General features: G+C 43.9%; 1 protein-coding gene across 1 annotated transcript in view; it reads right to left on the bottom strand.

Annotated features, from left to right (window-relative positions):
* Positions 1–443: 443 nt before the first annotated feature.
* LOC130291342 (myosin-4-like) overlaps positions 444–22,310 on the bottom strand; it is a 41,040-nt gene continuing 19,173 nt past the window's right edge. Inside the window, exons 30-40 of the mRNA XM_056540010.1 lie at positions 21,878–22,061; positions 19,880–20,045; positions 19,193–19,317; positions 10,461–10,769; positions 10,174–10,377; positions 9,941–10,066; positions 9,688–9,858; positions 9,504–9,608; positions 3,186–3,281; positions 1,760–1,894; positions 444–1,552 (exon numbers count right to left, since the gene is read on the bottom strand). Of these exons, the coding sequence (XP_056395985.1) occupies positions 1,535–1,552; positions 1,760–1,894; positions 3,186–3,281; positions 9,504–9,608; positions 9,688–9,858; positions 9,941–10,066; positions 10,174–10,377; positions 10,461–10,769; positions 19,193–19,317; positions 19,880–20,045; positions 21,878–22,061 (1,639 nt within the window). The 3' untranslated portion in view covers positions 444–1,534. The remainder of the gene's footprint in view (positions 1,553–1,759; positions 1,895–3,185; positions 3,282–9,503; positions 9,609–9,687; positions 9,859–9,940; positions 10,067–10,173; positions 10,378–10,460; positions 10,770–19,192; positions 19,318–19,879; positions 20,046–21,877; positions 22,062–22,310) is intronic.

Raw genomic sequence — 22,310 nt, 5'->3', positions numbered from 1 at the left:
GCATGTATTGTGAGGTGGTGTATATGAGTGTACACTGAGGTGATCAACAACAAAAATGACCCCAGGGTGGGTTAGGGTAATTATAACCAAGAAACACCTTTGACCCTGGAAGACCCAGGGTCACTGATACCCTTGTTAAATCCCACCCCTAAAACTTAACTTTTATTAGTGTTCAAATTAGAATTATAAATAATAAGTGTAAATTAAATGATGAGTGTATTGACTTAAAAACACGGGTTGGTGTGCTTTATAATAGTATTTGGATTTAGTCCAGTTGACCACTGTGTATGTATCAATTATCCCAGGTGGGCTGCAGTGCCACCGTAGATAGCACTGATTTTTATACGTTAGAAAACAGGAAATAAAAAGAAAACTATAAGGAGGAGTTTTATCAAAATCTGTGCAGAGGAAAAGATGACCTGTTGCCCATAGCAACCAATCAGACCGCTTCCTTCATTTTTGAAAAGGCCTCTGAAACATGAATGAGGCAATCTGATTGGTTGCTATGGCCAAATGGTCAACTTTTCCTCTGCACATATTTGGATAAATCTCCCCCAAAGACTTTTTACGCTTGTCTAAGGGTGGGTTCACACCACGATTTTACTATACGGTTTCGGCATACGGTATCATAAAAAAAAAGGTATGCAACCGTACAGAAAACCGTTACCATAGACTTCCCATTCAAAACCGTATGCACCATAATGTATACGGTTGTCTCCGTTTTTCAAACCATACAGTTTTTCCTTTTTTTTTTCTGGACAGAAAACTGTGGCCTACCACGGTTTTTGGTCCGGGTGAAAAACTGTATTAAACTGTATATGTTTTTTTTAAACATGGGAGTCAATGGGAACCGTACAGAACTGTTCCATCCGGTTTTCACCATACGGGTTTTAACTTTGCACAGTTTTTTTTCCAGGTATTTCAATCAAACAAGTAAAACTTTATTCATAATGGAGTGAAAAGCTAAAAACGTATACGTTTTTTTTCTTAAAAAACGGATGCAACCGGACATCATTTTTCAAACATTTTACGTTTTTCAACCGTATACAGATAAAAATTTGTATACACGTTTTGATACAGTTTAGTTAGGTTTTGAGGAATCCGTTTTTTAATCAAAAACCTTATACAGGAACTGTATTGCAAAAACGTGGTGTGATCACATGTCTGTATGTTCTGTTTCTTTTTTACATTCATAATCAGCAACGTAACAAAAACAAATAGTTACTTCTTTTAACAGATGACAACCTAAACAAGTACAGTACAGGTAAACACCAAATGAAACAAGCTGTATGATAGTCTGATGGGGTGTGAATGAGGCATCAGTCTGGCTCACACCTCCACAGCCTCATATTTACACCATACCTGAACCTGATACAAGCCCCCTAAACCTCATATTCACATGCACTGATAAAGAATGCAACTAAAGGTGGGAAAAAAACACAAAATATTTTAAATATTTTATTTTCTTATGAGTAACAGGGGAGAATGAACAGTACTATTGTTAAATGTCCATTTTTTTTTTTTAGAAAGGCGTTCATTCTTTACTTTCTTTCTGTAAAAGAAAAAAAAACAATGTCACAAAAGCTGTAGGTGCAACATATACAAACACATATAGTAACGTTACACAGTCTACACATTTCCTTACATATTTTATTATATGAGCACATTTTCATCCGTAATCGTCAAAAAATGCATGAATAAACACATACAATATGTACACACACCTATAGTAATGTAAACATTATTGCTTTTATTTTACCTTAACAACAGCATCACGGCTTTTGGCCCTTAGCTTGTTCACTTGGGACTCAGCAGTGTCAGCTCTTTCTTCTGCGTCCTCAAGCTCATGTTGAACCTTCCTAAAGCGACTCAGGTGGACATTTGCCTGTTCTTCCTGAGAAAAAAAGCATTCACACTATAAGGTTCTGTTGACCATTCCCCTTAAAGGGAGGTTATTAGAAGTTTTGATCAAAACTGCCAACAGCTCCATACATACATTGATGATGGGGAATGGAATCATGACTGAGGTCTTGGTCATAAAAAAAAGGCGCTGTTTAATGTCCCTGGACTCACCACTAAGCTTTGATAGGAAACTCTTATAGGCTTCTGATTGAACACTAATGCTGTCAATCATAGCTGGGGAAAGGCAGCTTCATTTACTGCCTCTTGCATGACCAAGACCCCAGGTATCCTTAGGGTATGGTCACACAATGTCCATGCTAAATTTCCCAGTCCCATTGATTTCAGTGTGATTCTACTGCACTATGAACATGGTGGAAACACTGATGCCGGCATTCTCAAAAAGAATAGTTTTATCTTTACTTTTTGTGGATTTTGCTTGAAAATGCATTGCCGTCTATGAGACAGCGCATTTATGAGCAGTCCTAGTGCCCACCGTATTGAATATCCGCACGCTTTCCTTGCGGACATTCTGCACATTTTACGTTGTGTGAACATGGCCTTACACCTTCCTGATGTCTGTTTGCTCAAAACTACTGGTGCTCTTTAAAGGGGTTATCCAGGAAAAAAGTTTTTTTTTTATATACCGTATATCAACTGACTCCAGAAAGTTAAACAGTTTGTAGATTACTTCTATTAAAAAAATCTTAATCCTTTCAGTACTTATGAGCAGCTGAAGTTGAGTTGTTCTTTTCTGTCTAAGTGCTCTCTGATGACACCTGTCTTGGGAACTGTCCAGAGTCGAAGCAAATCCCCATAGCAAACCTCTTCTACTCTGTGCAGTTCCCGAGACAAGAAGAGATGCCAGCAGAGAGCACTGTTGCCAGACAGAAAAGAACAACTCAACTTCAGCAGCTGATAATTATTGGAAGGATTAAGGTTTTTTAATAGAAGTAATTTACAAATCTGTTTCACTTTCTGGAGCCAGTTGATATTAAAAAAAAATGTTTTTTCCTGGAATACCCCTTTAAAAAGCAGAATTTTGGTGCAAGGGGACTAATCTGTACATACCATCCATACCATGCAACCATAACTGAGCCCCAACCCTTTTAAATTAGAACATAAGGAGAGCACCAGCCCTGTAGTACTAAAAAACAAATCTGAAAAGGAAAGAATTGTATAAATGAATGACCATAGCAGTGTCCTTTCTACTCTTTCCAATCACTGTCAGTTACTCAACATTCATCTACAAGGACTAATACACATCTACAAGGATTCCAACTTACAGATTCCTCAACCTGCCTCTTGTAGGCCTTAACTTTCAACTGCAACTTGTCGGCCAGGTCTTGCAGTCTCATATTATTCTTCCTATCCTCCTCAGCCTAAGTGAATAAAAGAAATAGTACCAGTTATGTCAGAAAATTGATAGTTGGTTATATTCAATGATTTTTGCAGATAGAAAACTTGTAACAAACAGTTTACCTGATCGCTCATGACAGCACCCCTGGAGAGGACCTCCCACCGCAGGACAGGAAGCCTGGGAACATAAAAATGGGACATGCCTCTCCACACCTCAGTTCAGGTTTCCTGTCCTCCGGTAGGAGGCCCGGGAGCAGTCTCCATACCTCTCCATGGGCTGCAAGTCCTCCGGTAGTGGGGCTCCCTCTCCGGCAGAAGTCTTTTGGATTCCCCGTCGGCATTGTACAGCGTCCGGAACCCCCGTGGACAGCACGCAGCCAGCCCGCAGCAATATCCAGCAGCCCGCAGCAGTACAGAAGCCTGCAGAAATACAGCAGCCCGCAGCAGCCTGTAGTAGCAGAAGCAATATCCAGTGGCAGCAGTTTCAGCTCGCAGCAGCTGAGCAGACCATTCTTGGTTGCCCTGCAGTGTTTTGCTGAAAAAACACCTCCAGCATGTCAGAGCATTCGACAGGGAGGTGGACCATCCAAGAAGAGTAGTTCCAGCCCGGCTACGGAGGTGTGGATCTTCTTCTGGGTGAGATCATTTAAATTTTTTTCCGTATTCTGCTAGCTAAGTCAGGCTATTGTTTTGTTTTGTAGGGTAGCAAAAAGCCGTTAGATCCTGCCTATAAAAAGTCTATATGTGCAGCCTGTATTGAAGTTATCGTGGCCTAGGAGTTCTCTGCAATTGCTAGCAACCTAAGACTAATGATCCGGGAGGAGATAGATTCATTCCTTAACCCGTTAACGACCATGGACGTCTAAGCTTGTCCATGTGCTATTAACGGGGTATGACGCGGGCTGAGTCTTGTAGCTAGGGGCCGGCATTAATAGCTGACATGCGGCGATCGCCATGGCCGTCTATTAACCCTCTAGATTGCCGCTGTCAAAGCGGTGTCAAAGGTGCCTTTATCCCATCACAGGTGGTCCAGTGGGGTGGATCCCCCCCACAGCACGATCGAGAGGGGGGCGATCCACTGCTGAGGTAGCCTGAGGGCTAATCTCTCCTCCTGTGCCGGACCAGGCAGGACCAGGCTTTATCAATCGAGCGCAGAGCACACAGATCAATGTGGTTCTATGGAACCACATTGATCTGTATGATGAATCAAATGATTCCTCCTAAAAGTCCCCTAAGGGGACTAAAAGTGTTAAAAAAAAAAAAAAAGTTTAAACACATAGCACACACATTAACCCCTTCCTTATTAAAAGTTTAAATCACCCTCCTTTCCCCAAATTCCATATAAAAAATATATAAACATAATAAAAATAAACATATGTGGTATCGCCGTGTGTAAATGTCCGAACTATAAAAATATATCATTAATTAAACAACACAGTCAATGGCGTACATGCCAAAAAATTCCAAAATAGTGTGTTTTTGGTCACTTTTTATACCATAAAAAGGGAATAAAAAGCAATAAAAAGTTCGATCAAAACAAAAATGGTACTGATTAAAACTTCAAATCACGGCGCAAAAGATTAGCACTCATACTACCACATATGCAGAAAAATAAAAAGTTATAGGGGTCAGAAGAGGACAATTTTAAATGTATTAATTTTCATGCATGTAGTTATGATTTTTTCCAAAAGTACGACAAAATCCAACCTATATAAGTAGGGTATCATTTTAATCGTATGGACCTACAGAATAAAGATAGAGTTTCATTTTTACCGAAAAATGTACTTTGTAGAAACGGAAGCCCCCAAAATTTACAAAATGTTTTTTCTTAAATTTTGTCGAACAATGATTTTTTTCCCCATTGCACCGTAGATTTTTGGGTAAAATTACTAATTTCATTACAAAGTAGAATTGATGGCGCAAAAAATAAGGGTTATGATTTTTAAAAGGTAAGGAGGAAAAAACGAAAGGGCAAAAACAGAAAAACGCCTGGTCCTTAAGGGGTTAAAGGACTAGGAATTGTCGGGATTGTGGGTGCTTCAGCCTCCTCTGTGGTCACCGCTGCTATTCCCAGTCTCCCGAGTGTTCAAGAGGAAAATCTTACTCTATATTCCTCCTCTGACGATGAGCAAGAAGAGTTTAAATCCAAATTGCTCTTTTCTCCAGATGATACTGATCAACTCCTTAAAGCAATTCGCCTAACGGCTATCTTGAGGAGAGCAGAGAGACAGTCACACCCGAAGACGCCCTATATGAAGGCTTAGGCCCCAAGAAGTTTTGTACATTTAATTCGCATAAAAGTATAAAGAAAATTATTGATAAGGAATGGGAAAATCCTGAGAATAAATATTTTTTTCCTAAACTCTTTAAAAGGAAGTACAGGTTTGCGGGGCCTGGGAGAAAATTTCTTCCAGCCCCTGGGTTCTATCCACCCTGAGATCGGGTCTTTTCCCCCAGACAGATTCTTTCCCACTGGGATAGTGAAAGATTCCCTGAAACAAGAGGCCATGATAACAGAAATAAAATCTCTTTTGCTCAAAAAAGTCTGGTTCCAGTCCCCAAGGAGAGGAGGGGAGAGGATTCTATTCCTCTCTCTTCTTAGTAAAAAAAAAAAAAAAAAAAAAAAAAAAAAACGGTTCTTTGAGTTATAATAAATCTGAAAAAGTTTGTCATACAAAAAATTCACGATGGAGTCCCTAAAATCCACCATCCCTCTGCTATTTCCAAATTGCATGATGGCCTCTGTAGATTTAGAAGATGCCTACTACCATATTCCCATCCACAACTCTCATCAAAAGTGGCGGTGTTTATGGAAGGAGCATGGGACAATTTACAGTACCAAGCCCTTCCCTTTGGGGTCTTTCAAGCCCCAAGGGTATTCACCAAAGTGATGGAGGTTAGTTCCATATCTGGACAATATCAGACTCCTCAGAAACCCTTCATTTGCACATTCAAGTAATTTGCTCCATACTGAAAGATCTAGGTTAGAATCTGAATCTAAAAAAGTCAAACTTAACAGGCTGTGCGTTCTCTTAGACATCCTTCTGGATTCAATCTGTCAGCCTTCTCTCCTGCCTCTAGCCAAACATATCCTCATCAAGGACAGAGTAGAAATTATGTTTCACCTTCAGAGAAGCAATGTCAGTTCTAGGTCTTATGACTCCTTGTATTGTAGCAATGAAATGGGCTAAGTACAGATCCAGGATGTTACAGACAGATATATCCTCCAAAATTGCGATGGCAATCCCAAATCACTAAACCAAAAGTTTTCCCTTTCCTCAAAAGCAAGGGTCTCCCTGATATGGTGGATGAACACTAACAACCTATCTCAAGGGGTACCTTGGTCTCCCTCATCGGTAGTAAGTATAACTACTGACGCCAGTCCTTGGGGTTGGGGTGTCTCCTGCGGCCAGCATCTCCTTCAAGGCAGGTGGTCTCAAATGGATCAGTGTTACGCCTAGCGCTCCGGGTCCCCGCTCCTCCCCGGAGCGCTCACGGCGTCTTTCTCCCTGCAGCTCCCCGGTCAGTCCCGCTGACCGGGAGCGCTGCACTGTCATGGCCGTTGGGGATGCGATTCGCACAGCGGGACGCGCCCGCTCGCGAATCGCATCCCAGGTCACTTACCCGTTCCCGTCCCCTGCTGTCATGTGCTGGCGCGCGCGGCTCCGCTCTCTAGGGCGCGCGCGCGCCAGCTCCCTGAGACTTAAAGGGCCAGTGCACCAATGATTGGTGCCTGGCCCAATTAGCTTAATTGGCTTCCATCTGCTCCCTGCCTTTATCTGACCTCCTCCCATGCACTCCCTTGCCGGATCTTGTTGCCTTGTGCCAGTGAAAGCGTTTTGTGTGTCCAAAAGCCTGTGTACCAGTACTTCTGCTATCTTCCCTGACTACGAACCTTGCCGCCTGCCCCCGACCTTCTGCTACGTCCGACCTTGCTTCTGTCTACTCCCTTGTACCGCGCCTATCTTCAGCAGCCAGAGAGGTTGAGCCGTTGCTAGTGGATACGACCTGGTCACTACCGCCGCAGCAAGTCCATCCCGCTTTGCGGCGGGCTCTGGTGAAAACCAGTAGTGACTTAGAACCGGTCCACTAGCACGGTCCACGCCAATCCCTCTCTGGCACAGAGGATCCACCTCCTGCCAGCCGGCATCGTGACAATCAGTCTACATCAAATTACAAACAGCTCCTCTTTGCAGTGTTCCAGGCAATATCTTTGCTTATTCCTCAAATCCAAGGGAAGGATGTACTGATATATTCAGACAACACAACCACTGTGGGGGTGGGGGGACGTGGAGACAAGATCAGACTCCCTGTTAAGTCTCTCCTTCCAGATTTTTTCCTTAGCAGAAGCCAAGCTGGCATCTCTCTCTGCAGTTCACCCAAAAGGTAAAGACAATAAGGTGGCAGAGTTCATCTACTTCAGCCGAATGGTGTCTGAACATGGAGATATTTGCTATGATAGAGGAAAGGTTTGGAAAATTCTCTATAGATCTCTTTGCTTCCAGAAACAACAGGAAGATTCATAGGTTCTATTCTCTCAACCAACTGGATTATCCGACAGCAGTAGACGCCTTCTCTCAGGACTGGGAAAAAGAAAGAGGGTGCGCTTTCCCACCTCTTTGCTTTATCTCTCGAATCTTGAAAAAGATAAGAAAGGACAGAACCTTAGCACTATTGATAGTGCCTATTGTTAGCGCCCTTCTGGCCTTGAAGGCTCTGGTTTACCTTGCTAAGGACAATGTCAGTCTCACAACCATGGGTTCTTCCAGACAGAGAGGATCTACTGTACCAGGGACCAGTTCATCATCCTCAGTCGGCTAACCTTCATCTAACAGCCTGGATGCTGAGAGGTTAAGTTTAAAAGCTAGAGGCCTATCTGACCAAGTAATAATCACCTTACTTGCAAGTAGGAAAGTTATAACATCTGCCATATACCTAAGAACATGGAGAGCCTTCTTAAGAGTAGTGGGACCTGCAGTTGATCCATTGGGAGATCCTAATATCCCTCAAACCCTTCATTTCCTTTTCCTAGTACCCTTACAGTACAAATTTCAGCACTTAGTTCTTTTTTTAACTGCAAGTTAGCAGATAATATCTTAGTTAAATGTTTTATTTCTGTGGCTACAAGATTAAATCCTCTATCAAGACCTACCGTTCCCCCTTGGGACTTGAATCTGGTGTTAGATGCCTTATCAGGACCACCATCTGAACCTCTGGATTCTATTTCCATCAAGTTTCTCACCCTCAAGATGTGCTTCCTCCTGGCAATAACAATGGCCAAGAGGGTAGGAGAATTGCAAGCGCTCTCTGCCTTTCTTCCTTATACCAAGATATTAGATAACAGAGTAGTAATGAGAACTTTACCATCTTTTCGGCCAAAAGTGATCCCAGAGTTTCATAAATCTCAGGAGATTATTCTTCCTTTCTTTTTGCAATGAGGCGAGACATGAAGGTGAAGTCAAGTTCCATAACCTTGATGTCAGAAGATGCCTGATAAAGTATCTGGACTTTACTAGGGACTTTCATTCTACAGAAAATCTTTTAGTCCAATTTTCTGGCCCTAATAAAGGCAAGACTGCTTCTAAACCATCTATTAGTGGATCAGGGCATTAATTACATTAGCCTACACTACAAAGAATCAGGATCCACCTTCCTTTTTTTCAGCTCATTCTACTAGAGCAGTGGCTTCATCCTGGGCCGGGAAGGCTGAAGCCTCTTTGGACCAGATCTGTAGGGCAGCTACATGGTCCTCAAAACATACTTTTTTAAAACACTATAGGTTACAATTAAATCCTGTTTGTGATCTTTCCTTTGGATGTAAAGTCCTTCAGGCGGTAGTCCCGCCCTGATTGGTTACTATTCTAAATCTCCAGGGATGCTGTCATAAGCGATCAGGTAAAGATAGATTACTTACCGGGTAATCTGTTTTCATAAGCTCGTAACAGCACCCAGCACCCCTCATTTATCCCGCCCTAATAAACCAAAAAAAGTTTTTTTTTTTATGTTGTTTAATTAGTCTAGAGAATGAAAATAATTTTCTGTGTTTACTGGCTCCTTTGGAGTACTTTACTTTGAACTGAGGTGTGGAGAGGCGTGTCCCATTTTTATGTTCCCAGGTTTCCTGTCCTTCGGTGGGAGGTCCTGTCCTGCGGTGGGAGGGGTGCTGTTATGAGCTAATGAAAAACAGATTACCCGGTAAGTAATCTATTTTTTTTTTTTTTAAGATGAAAAAAGTGTCTCTTTACCTGGTAGGTCAATTCCTTTACTCTCTTCTCATATTTGCGAACACTTTTGGAAGTCTCAATACCTTGTTTTTGTTCATTATCCAACTCATTTTCCAGTTCACGAACCTGTTAAAGATAAATGTTACTCTTATTTGCACACCTAGGATATCAATATTATGGCAATTGCTGTATAATATTTGCTCACCCTTGCTTCCAGTTTCTGGAGCTGCTTCTTGCCTCCCTTCAGTGCCAGCTGTTCAGCTTCATCCAGACGGTGCTGCAGGTCCTTCACTGTCTGATCAAGGTTCTTCTTCATTCTTTCCAAGTGAGCACTAGTATCCTGTTCCTTCTTCAGCTCTTCTGCCATTAGAGCAGCCTTAAAAATAAGTAATATAAAAATGGGCAATCAAATAGGTTGGTGCAGAGACTGGTACTTAGTAGATAGAAAGCACAATTACGTCTGTGATGGCCTTCTTAGCTTTCTCTTCGGCATGTCTGGCTTCCTGAAAAGCTTCCTCAATTTCATTCTGGAGCTGACTAATGTCACTTTCAAGCTTCTTTTTGCTGTTGATCAGGCTGGTGTTCTAAGGAAGAATTGGTGTTATCCAAGATTTTTCATGATGTAGGTAAATTAACAACACTTTACGGTGAACTTTAGAAACTTTGAGCAATCATAAGCTGAAGACCTTACTTGCGAATGGAGAAGCTGAAGGCGTTCTCTAGCATCTAAAAGTTCCTGCTCTGCAATTTTGCGAGCTCTCTCCGTCTGTTCTAGAGTAGCGCTGGCCTCCTCAATTTCAGTCTGTTGCAGACCATTTCTACGTTCGGTGACAGCAAGTTGTTCTTTCAATGCTTCTTGTCCTCTCAATGCGTCATCAAGTTGCAGCTGAATATCCTGTTGAGAAAAACATGTTAATATGGGTGATATAAAATCTGTAAAGTGCAAATTTTTGGATAGCATGTATATTAATAAATGACCTTCAGTTGCCCTTGAACGTTTCTTAGTTGCTTTTGTGCCTCTGCAGCCTGGCGGTTGACATGGCTAAGCTGGATCTCCATTTCATTGAGGTCTCCTTCCATTTTCTTCTTTAGCCTCAGAGCTTCATTTCTACTCCTGATTTCAGAATCCAGGGTGCTCTGCATGTTGTCCATAACTCTTTGAGTGTTCTTCTTTAGCGTCTCAATTTCCTCATCCTTCTCTGCAATCTTCCTCTCTACTCCTGATTTCACCTGGTTGAGCTCCAGTTGGACACGTAGGATCTTAGATTCTTCATGTTCCAGGGAACCCTTTTATAGATATAAAAGATATCCTTTGGAGACAGATGGCTATAGGAGTGTCATAATCACTGATATGAGTATGGAGTTCGATGGACTCATTGATCACTTTTATTAAAGAGTACCTGTCATCAAACCATATTTTCTAACTAACTCAGATTATATTCCTAACTACTCTTAACACCTCTCCTGCCCTTAAAAAAATGTCCTCAGCTTTAAAAAGCTCTGTATCATATCTTTCTCCTTGCTCACATTGTGTGAGCTCCCAGCAGGTGAAAGTTGTCCTTCCCCAGCAAGTGCGATGTCACCGAAGCCTGAGAGAGCTGTGCCTCGCCAAGCCCCGCTCTCACTTCCTAAGTTCAGTCTCCTGCCAGGTCGGGAGGAGACCAAACAATTTGACTTGCGCAGGGAACAGAGCCACCTAGTGGCCGTTTTTTCAAACATTCATTTTCGCACTTTCATTTTTTCCTCCTCCCCTTCAAAAAATCATAACACTTTCAATTTTTCACCTACAGACCTATATGAGGGCTTGTTTTTTTGCACCACCAATTTTACTTTGTAATGACCTCAATCATTTCACCACAAAATCTATGGCAAAAAAAAAAATTTGTAGGGCAAAATTGAAAAAACAAAACGCCATTTTGTAAATTTTGGGGGCTTTTAATTCCACGCAGGGCACTTTTCTGTAAGAATTACATCTTATATTTATTCTGTAGGTGTCACGATTCGGCTTACGGGTTGTGGATCCGCTGTGTCAGCGAGGGATTGGCGTGGACCGTGCTAGTGGACCGGTTCTAAGAGGCTACTGGTTTTCACCAGAGCCCGCCGCAAAGCGGGATGGTCTTGCTGCGGCAGTAGCAACCAGGTCGTATCCACTAGCAACGGCTCAACCTCGCTGACTGCTGAGAAGGCGTGGGACAGAAGGACTAGGCAGAGGCAAGGTCAGACGTAGCAGAAGGTCGGGGGCAGGCGGCAAGGTTCGTAGTCAGGATGGATAGCAGAAGTTCAGGTACACAGGCTTTGGACACACTAAACGCTTTCACTGGCACAAGGCAACAAGATCCGGCAAGGGAGTGCAAGGGAGGAGATCAGATATAGCCAGGGAGCAGGTGGAAGCCAATTAAGCTAATTGGGCCAGGCACCAATCATTGGTGCACTGGCCCTTTAAGTCTCAGAGAGCTGGCGCGCGCGCGCCCTAGAGAGCGGAGCCGCGCGCGCCAGCACATGACAGCAGGGGACCGGGACGGGTAAGTGACCTGGGATGCGACTCGCGAGCGGGCGCGTCCCGCTGTGCGAATCGCATCCCCGACGGCCATGACAGTGCAGCGCTCCCGGTCAGCGGGACTGACCGGGGCGCTGCAGGGAGAAAGACGCCGTGAACGCTCCGGGGAGGAGCGGGGACCCGGAGCGCTAGGCGTAACAGTACCCCCCCCCTTAGGTCTCCCCTTTTTTTTGTCCGGTAACTGCCTCCCCTGGGATGAGGACACCGGGAAAGAATGGAGGGTTTCCTCAACGGCAGGCAGTACAGCAGGAGTTGGAATGGGGAGGGAGGGCAGAGGGTGAAGCTTGGCACGGGGCAGGGAGACACAAGGACGGGGGCCATGAGGAGGCACAGAGGTTTGCCTGACGGGACTGGGAGGGGGGGAGAGGCACTTCCTGTGGCAGGCAGAGTCCCAGTTCCTGATCTCCCCGGTGGTCCAATCAAGGGTGGGAGAATGAAGCCGGAGCCATGGCAGACCGAGGAGGACCTCAGAGGTACAGCCGGGGAGAACGAAGAACTCAATCCTCTCGAGGTGGGGTCCAATAGACATCAGGAGGGGTTCTGTGCGGTAACGCACGGTGCAGTCCAATCTGGCTCCGTTGACCGCGGAAATGTAGAGCGGCTTGACGAGACGGGTCACCGGGATGCGGAATTTATTAACAAACGACTCCAAAATAAAATTTCCAGAGGCACCGGAGTCCAAGCAGGCCACGGCTGAGAGGGAGGAGTTGGCTGAAGGAGAAATCCGCACGGGCACCGTGAGACGTGGAGGAGCAGACTTGGAACCAAGAGACGCCACACCGACGTGAGCTGGGTGCGTGCGTGGAGGACGGATAGGGCAATCCACCAAGAAATGCTCGGTACTGGCACAGTAAAGACAGAGATTTTCTTCCCTACGGCGATTCCTCTCTTCCTGGGTCAGGCGAGACCTATCCACTTGCATGGCCTCCTCGGCGGGAGGCCCAGGCGTAGATTGCAACGGATACTGTGGGAGAGGTGCCCAGAGATCTAAGTCTTTTTCCTGGCGGAGCTCTTGGTGTCGCTCAGAAAAACGCATGTCAATGCGGGTAGCTAAATGGATGAGTTCTTGCAGGTTGGCAGGAATCTCTCGTGCGGCCAGCACATCCTTGATGCGACTGGATAGGCCTTTTTTAAAGGTCGCGCAGAGAGCCTCGTTATTCCATGATAACTCGGAAGCAAGAGTACGAAATTGGATGGCGTACTCGCCCACTGAAGAATTACCCTGGACCAGGTTCACCAGGGCAGTCTCGGCAGAAGAAGCTCGGGCTGGCTCCTCGAAGACACTCCGGAGTTCAGCGAAGAAGGCCTGGACTGAGGCTGTGGCAGGATCATTGCGGTCCCAGAGCGGTGTGGCCCAAGACAAGGCCTTTCCTGAAAGAAGGCTTACTACGAACGCCACCTTAGACCGTTCTGAAGGAAACAAGTCCGACAACATCTCCATATGCAGGGAACACTGAGACAAAAATCCACGGCAGAGTTTAGAGTCCCCATTAAATTTGTCCGGCAGGGACAAGCGGAGGCTAGGAGCGGCCACTCGCTGCGGAGGAGGTGCAGGAGCTGGCGGAGGAGATGGTTGCTGCTGTAGCAGAGGCAGAAGTTGCTGTAACGTGGCGGTCAACTGCGACAGCTGCTGTCCTTGTTGGGCAATCTGCTGCGATTGCTGAGCGACCACCGTGGGAAGATCAGCGAGACTTGGCAGCGGCACCTCAGCGGGATCCATGGCCGGATCTACTGTCACGATTCGGCTTACGGGTTGTGGATCCGCTGTGTCAGCGAGGGATTGGCGTGGACCGTGCTAGTGGACCGGTTCTAAGAGGCTACTGGTTTTCACCAGAGCCCGCCGCAAAGCGGGATGGTCTTGCTGCGGCAGTAGCAACCAGGTCGTATCCACTAGCAACGGCTCAACCTCGCTGACTGCTGAGAAGGCGTGGGACAGAAGGACTAGGCAGAGGCAAGGTCAGACGTAGCAGAAGGTCGGGGGCAGGCGGCAAGGTTCGTAGTCAGGATGGATAGCAGAAGTTCAGGTACACAGGCTTTGGACACACTAAACGCTTTCACTGGCACAAGGCAACAAGATCCGGCAAGGGAGTGCAAGGGAGGAGATCAGATATAGCCAGGGAGCAGGTGGAAGCCAATTAAGCTAATTGGGCCAGGCACCAATCATTGGTGCACTGGCCCTTTAAGTCTCAGAGAGCTGGCGCGCGCGCGCCCTAGAGAGCGGAGCCGCGCGCGCCAGCACATGACAGCAGGGGACCGGGACGGGTAAGTGACCTGGGATGCGACTCGCGAGCGGGCGCGTCCCGCTGTGCGAATCGCATCCCCGACGGCCATGACAGTGCAGCGCTCCCGGTCAGCGGGACTGACCGGGGCGCTGCAGGGAGAAAGACGCCGTGAACGCTCCGGGGAGGAGCGGGGACCCGGAGCGCTAGGCGTAACAGTAGGTCCATACTATTAAAATGATAAGCAACTTTATATAGGTTTGATTTTGTTTTACGTCTTTAAAAAAATAAATTTACTTTTTTTTAGCGGAAATTTGCACGTTTAACCCCTTAAGGACACGTGCCGTAGATGTATGGTGCTGCATAGCGCTACTTAGTGCACAGCGCTGTACATTTACGGCACGGCTGTGCTGTGATCGCAGGAGCTGCGATCTCTTCATTCACGGCAGGTCACGGCGGCTGTCACCAGCCGTGGATCCGCAGGTAATGCCAGACATCAGCGATCGCGCTGATGTCCGCCATTAACCCCTCAGATGCCATGATCAATACAGATCATGGCATGTGCGGCACTTAAAATGGCTGAACTGATCGCCCGCGGCAGGGATCAGATCAACCAAGATGGCGGATGGAGGTCCCCTGACCTGCCTCCGTCTGTCTCCCGGGGTCTTCTACATCGTGGAAATGAAAACCCCCCAAATTAGCAAAATTAGGATTTTCGTTTAAATTTCCTTATATAAAAATAATTTTTTGAGTTTAATATACATTTTAGGGTAAAATTAGTGATGTCACTGCAAAGTACAACTAGTCACGCAAAAGCAAACCCTCATACGGGTCTGTGAATGGAAAAACTAAAACACAAAAATAAAATTGGCTGTATCCTTAAGGTCAAAATGGGCTGTGTCCTTAAAGGGTTAAAAATTTACTCTTCCAACCCCTAAAACTTTTTTTATTTTTCCATATATACGGGGATGTGTGAGGGATAATTTTTTGCGCCGTGATCTGTAGTTTTTATCGGTACCATTTTTTGTTTTGTTGGAACTTTTTGATCACTTTTTATTCATTTTTGGTGTATACAAAGTGACCAAAAATATGTGTATATTCCATTGACCGTGTTGGTTAAAGGAAATCTGTCACCAGTGTCACCTGCACTAGCCTGTCGGTACCTGTGCAGGTGACACTGATGACAATGGTACTCACCTTGTCCCGTTTTGTGGCGGGGATCTTCGGTAATCTCCTCCGTTAGCTCCGCTCTGGGCACCCGGCTTGGGGCATGGGCGGAGCTTAGTAATGTCACCGCTGCTGTTCTCTCACAGCAGGACCTAGCAGGGAGCAGCAGCGGTGACGTCGCTTAACTCCGTCCATGCCCCAATCCGGGTGCCCGATGCAAACATATTGGAGGAGATTACCAAAGATCCCCGCCATGGAACGGGACAAGGTGAGTACCGACAGGTTAGTGCAGGTGACTCTGGTGACAGATTTCCTTTAAAGTAACGTTACATTTTTATATTTCAGACATTTACGCACGCAGCAACACCACATATGTTGTATGTTTATTTTTGTTTACATTTTTATTTTTATGGGAAAAAAGGAAGTGATTAAAACTTTTATTAGGGAAGGGGTTAAATTACATGCAATCTTCAGATTGCACACACCGATCAATGCTATGCCCTAGCATAGCATTGATCAGTTTTATCGGTGCTGTGCTGCTCCAGCATCCCATGGCTGTCTGGATCATCAGATCATCAATCGGACGGTGAGGAGGCAGGTAAAGGTCCTCCCGCCATCCTCTAAGCTGATCGGGAAACCGCGATTTCACCGCAGTCGTCCCAATCAGCACCGCTGAGCAGCCAGAATGTGTTTTTAAACATTTTAGACGTCGCAATCAACTTGGAAGGGGTTAATGCCTGGCATCACCGTGATTGGTGATGTCCGGCATTAGCCTCAGGTCACGGCGGCAGATAGCGGTCGTGACCACCCCGCTATGACCCATGCTCAGCTCCTGAGCGCACGTCATAGAAGGGGAGAATGACAAGGGCTTAAAGGGACGCCCTTCATCCTCAAGAGGTTAAAGTGTACCTGTCATTAACAAAAACTTTTTATGTAATTTAGATAATACTGTACCATTATATGAATATTTGTGATATACATGAATTAAGAAATGTGTATATTTTGGGGTGAAAAAAATGCTGTCCCTGCAGCTGTTGCCTGTGTGTCTCTGTGAGGAGACCAAATACAGTGAGGGCAGGACAAGCAGGGCTCTTTGCAGGCTCTAAATTTGTCAATCATCCTGCTGTGTGAGCAGAGGGCATGTCACAGAACCTCAGTGCTCAGTCCTGCTTGTCCATATATGCTTCCTGTATTTGGTCCTGTCACAGAAACACACAGACAATAGCTGCAGAGACAAAAATATACACATTTTTTAACCAATGTATGTTACAAACCTACATATAATTGTTTTTTTTTTTACATTATATATATATATATATATATATATATATATATATATATATTGTTAATGACAGGTACACTTTAAGGGTTATATAATGTGATACCTTTATAGTTCTGGTCATTATGAATGTGGCAATACCAATGTGCCTTCTTTTTTGGCTATTTTTATTGGGGGGGGGGGGGAATTGTCTTTTTTTGATATTTTATTTAACTTTTTTTAATTTTTTTCTTTAGTACTCAGCGGACTAGAACATGTGTATTGTGGCTCCCTTTGTCTGCTGAATCACTTAAATGATGCTGTTAACATTAAAAGCACCATCTTAGCTGTAAATTCCTTGTCCCACACATGCTAGGCCACTGCTTTTTTACTTACTACGGGAGTGCTTGGCTCTTTTTGGAAGTCCAATAGCCAATAAATGGTACAGCAGCCAAGCATACCTACTGCTGCTCTATTAACAATAATAAAGCCATTTTCATGATCATTTGGGGTCCCATGGGTTGGACTTTCACCAGTCAGCTACTTATCACCTATCCTGTGAATATATGATAAGCTTTCATTTTGGGATAACTGCAAATCTGTCAGCTCTATGGGGGAGATTTATCAAAACCTGTGCAAAGTAAAAGTTGCCCAGTTGCCCATAGCAACCAATCAGATTTCTTCTTTCATTTTGCAGAGGCCTTTGCCTTTTTAAAAATGAAAGAAGCGAGCTGATTGGTTGCTATGGGCAACTGGGCAATTTTTTGTCTGCACAGGTTTTGATAAATCTCCCCCTATATCATTCTCAGAGCTGTAGTCATGAGCATATACAGTAGCTGGTAGGGAAATTAAAAAAATATGAGAGCTGATGGCTGTTTGCAAAACTATAAAATTATGGTTTTCATATAAGCTCAGAAGTCGAAGAACCCGGGCTTAACTGCAGCATGCACACCGCCTCCCTCCCCCACCCCTCTCTGCTCTGCATAATTGATGTATAAGGCTCAGTCCTGTAAGCCAAACCATGTACATAAATGCAGAGCAGGAAGGGTTGGGGGATGGAGGAGGTGTGCATGCTGCAGCTTTGACGACTTTTGCTTTTATAAGAAAAATATAATAGTATAACTTTGCAAACAAGCATCAGCTAAAAGACAGGTAGCAATTGTTTTATCTCCGTAACTGTCCAGATTCCCTTTAAGTATAGAAATATAATGGCCTGTATTAATTATTGATGTAGGTTTTTTCCCTAATTGAATTTTATAAAAAAAAAAAAAAAAATTTTACCAGATTTACTAACATGTCTGAGGAAAATTGTGGCACAGTGATTAAAAGTGATTCATTACGCTTCTATCGGGTTTAAAAAACATTATGATACATTATGATAACATAAAAAACTGTTAGTATTTCTATCTACACGTTTTTGTTGAATTTTTCTAGTTACTTTAAAGTGTTACTATTAACTTTTTACTTGTTAAATGTACTTATCAAAAGTTAAAGAAGTAGTCCAGTTTAGAATAAGTTATCCCCTATCCAAAGGATAGGAGATAGGTGTCTGATTGCGGGGTTCCGACCTCTGGGACCTTTCCCGATCTCCTGCATAGTTCACCGACTCTCCGTATGCACGGAGCTGTATCGACCACTGGTGTCAACACACCCCCTCCATGTATCTCTATGGAACAGCTGAAGACACACAAGTACAGCACTTTCGCTCTCCCTTAGAGATGCATGAAGAGGGAGCATGCCGACCCCCCACTCAGAGCCATTGCTCCATGCATTGAGATTGCTCCATAAGATTGTGGGGGTCCCAGCTGTCGAACCACTTACTGTATCTGCTATGCTTTGGAAAGGGGATACATTTTCCTATACTGGACTACCCCTTTAAGATCCGTCTGAGACCCCTTTGATCCTTAGAGCCCCTGGCTCAGCGCTCAATGCATAAAAGGCGGCCAGTAGAATATACTGAGGCCCTCTTTTGTAATTAGTTTGACCGCTTGCCGAGCTGAAGAGTGAAGCGCACAAACTCACAATGTACCCACTATAACTAACTCTGTGAGACATTTAAAAAGTACATTTTGATGGCAGTAACCCTCTAAGATTTGTTGGAAAAGAACTACAATTTTGTGTAGGCTTTAATAATAAATATATAGGGTTCTGAGAAAAAGCTGTGGACACGCTCAGTTTAACCGGATAAAAATCTAATTTTTGGGATTGTTTGGGTTTCTCTTTGTGTTGCACTTTTGCTAAGATTTTGGTGCATGGAAACTTTTTTTGGGGATAAAAATTGTGTTGCAAAAGCCAAAACTAAATTATCGGGAAGAAAATAGTAAATCTGGGTCAATCTATCAAAACACTGCAAGTAAATTCAAATACTATAGACCAATAGTCTCTAAACTGTGGACCTCCAGATGTTGCAAAACTGCAACTCCCAGCATTCTGGGAGTTGAAGTTTTGCAACATCTGAAGGGCTACAGTTTGGAGACCACTGAAGTAGTCCATGCCCATAGTAATAAACCTCAGCCTCTTCCAGAGCAGCCTGTAAATCCATCCTTTCCTGTTCCATCTGCTTTCTAGTTCTTTCTAGTTCATTGATCACTTTTCCATTCTCGCCAATGTTTTCTGTCAGATCTGAGATTTCCTCTGTAACATAAAAAGGCGAAATAATATTTATCAGTGTCTTGTGAAAGATAAATAAAAATAAATTTGTCATATGCAACTCTACTGAGGGGGTCCTGTGACTTCTTTTGGGCTTAAAAAAAAATGTGCATCAGACCCAAAAGAGGGAAGCATCCCTATGTGATAGACATATATGGCACATTTATGCATATGAGATAAATGTCTGTTGTTGGAATACCCCTTTAGGGTAGGGTCACACATAGCACATCTGCAATGTATTTAATGCTGCGGACGCGCCGACGGTTGTCGCAAGAGTGAGCTCCCTGCTACGGCCGGGTAGCTCTGTAGATCTAATCTTAGTGGTAGATTTCCTGTTGGCTGTCACGAGCGGGCACACAGAGCAACCCAGCAGTAGAAGCATCCCAGTGGCGCCCCCCCCCCCCCCCCCGCGCTCTCAGACATCTTATTCCCCATCCTTTGGATAGGGGATAAGATATCTAGGGGAGAAGTACCCCTTTAAGAAAAAAAAACCCTGTGAAAATGCAGGGTCAGCTATTTTTTTTAAATCTCTGAGTAGTACACATACGTTGCAAGTTTTTGTTTTCTCGTTTCAAGGTCTCGGTTTGTTCCAGGGCTTCTTCATAAGCATTTCTCAACTTAAAGGTCTCAGTACTCAAGGTACGAGCCTCTTTTTGAGCAGCCTCCAGTTCAACCTGGGCCTCTTCATACTTCTGTTTCCATTCCAGGAGAACCTGAAAAAAAACATAAAAAACATTAAAATATAAATCCACAGACTTAATAATGAATTTTTTGTTTTCCTTTTTAACATTTTTTAAAAACTATTTGATGTTATTTGATGTCATTAAACATGTAGTCATGAGACTACATTTTTATTTATTACAAAACATGCTCATCCTAGGGCAAAAAAAAAAAAAACTATATCTACCCCAATCTCCTGCCACTGGCCTTCGGTGGGCAGTGCACTGCATTGGCCAGCCTCAGTCAGTCCAAGTTACGAAAGAAAAGAACAAGAAACAGGGTGCAAACGGGCCTAATACTGTACAGTAGTCCCTCAACTTACAGTGGCCTCAGGTTATAATATTTTCAACATGCAATGGTCTTTTCTGGACCATTGTAACTTAAAACGATACTCAACATACAATGCTACAGGCAGTCCAGATCTATGAAAAGTGTTAAGGACTGGAAGAACTGGCATTTCACTGGTACAACCCCTGTATTTCTGAAGTGCATGCACGGACTGGCTGTCTGGTAGCGCCTCTCTAGAGTACAGGGAGGTATTACATGTTCTGTACTAATCTTTTTACCTGTGCCAGGGTTAGCTGCTCCTTTGGACACCAGGTGGGGGTGGCTCCATTTTACTTTTGTGGGACACTGTGTGTACTGTACATGATCCAGAAGAAGCTCCTGACATCTACATAGGCTACATTTACATCACGACTTCTCCATCTGACCTGAGTACACAATTTTTATAATTTAAAATCGTATGAAATCGTATATAAAGCCGGATCCATTGACCTCCATTAAAAAATCGGATCCATTACACACATCCCATTTGATCCGCATCCGATTTCACACGATTTTTGTTCGGGTCTGAAATCGGGGTTGACCACGATTTCAGACCTGAACAAAAATCGTGTTAAATCGGATGCGGATCAAATCGGATGTGTGTAATGGATCCGATTTTTTAATGGAGGTCAATGGATCAGACTTTATATACGATTTCATACGATTTTAAGTTATAAAAATCGTGTACTCAGGTCGGATGGAGAAATTGGAGAAATCGTGATGTGAATGCAGCCTTAGACAGTGATTACAGTTCCCAGCATCTCTTTCTTACTTCTTTATGTAAGGACTTACTTTATCTGTATCAGTTATCTACTTATTCTTCTTTAATCCTCACTTTTTCCTATTTTTGGATAACATTTTTGAGGCTTTAGAACCAGTTACGAGGTTTTCATAGAGTAATGGTCTTGATAAACAAAGGTTTCAAAATACAATGCCTGTCCTGAAACCAATAAATATTGTAACTTGAGGGACCACTGTATATTCGATGTATGTGTGAATGTTGACAGCTGTTGATGTTAACCTGTAGTAAGGTTGCCTCCACCTGACCCAGTCATCTGAAGAATCAGGCCACAATAGGAACATGAGTTTAGGCTACCCCATTAGACTGGAGTCAGACAGTTGTAAAAAGAAAATCCAAGAGTTTATCCATAATGTCAGACAACAAGTTTTAAGAGGTAAACGCCCTCTGTTCATTGAAAATAAAAATGGAAAATAAAGTTATTTTTATTTTTTCAACTATCCGACTCCGATTGTCTACCTAACAGAAGAGACTAGACAGTGTCAAGGATCGTGCTGTAGCTACACAGGGTAGGCATTGCTCCTATACTGACAGCAGCCATCAGTGACTGGCTGAGCTCAGGAATGAAGAGATGAGTATTTTTAGCTTTTTATCCCCCCACAAAATTGACAATTGAGTATTCCTTTATTTAAAATCTTACAATCTAGTCATGTAGGTGATGGGTAACAGTTGTAAATGTAACAATAATAGTTAATCTACCTTATCAAAGTTTCTCTGTTTTTTGTCAAGAGCAGCTGCTGCACTGTTTGCTCTCTCCATGTCCACTGTTAGGTCCTCCAACTCAGTTTGCAGCCTTTGTTTGTTCTTCTCCAATGAGGAACATTTAGAATTTACAGCTTCTACCTGTTCTTCAGCTTCTTGCAAGCGCTGAGCCAACTTCTTTCTGTAAATGCATTAAAAATGAATAGGTTATCTATCTATCTATCCATCTAGCAAAGAGAAGTTTGAGGCAGCACAGCCGGAGTAAAGTGCTGTTGATGGGTGCAGGCCGGTAGAGACAGTCCCAGTTGCAGACTGTATAAGGATATCCAACACAATGGTCCAGCAGCACACTAGAGAAATTGCAAACAGGGTGTTTTTATTATCCCATGTTCAGATACAACGTTTCAGCAGTATCACATTTGAGAAAGGC

The sequence above is a fragment of the Hyla sarda genome, chromosome 9 (genome assembly GCF_029499605.1).
Source record: "Hyla sarda isolate aHylSar1 chromosome 9, aHylSar1.hap1, whole genome shotgun sequence".
Lineage (NCBI taxonomy): Eukaryota > Metazoa > Chordata > Amphibia > Anura > Hylidae > Hyla > Hyla sarda.
The sequence above is the reverse complement of the archived record's forward strand: the minus strand, read 5'-3'. Positions and strand labels throughout refer to the sequence as shown.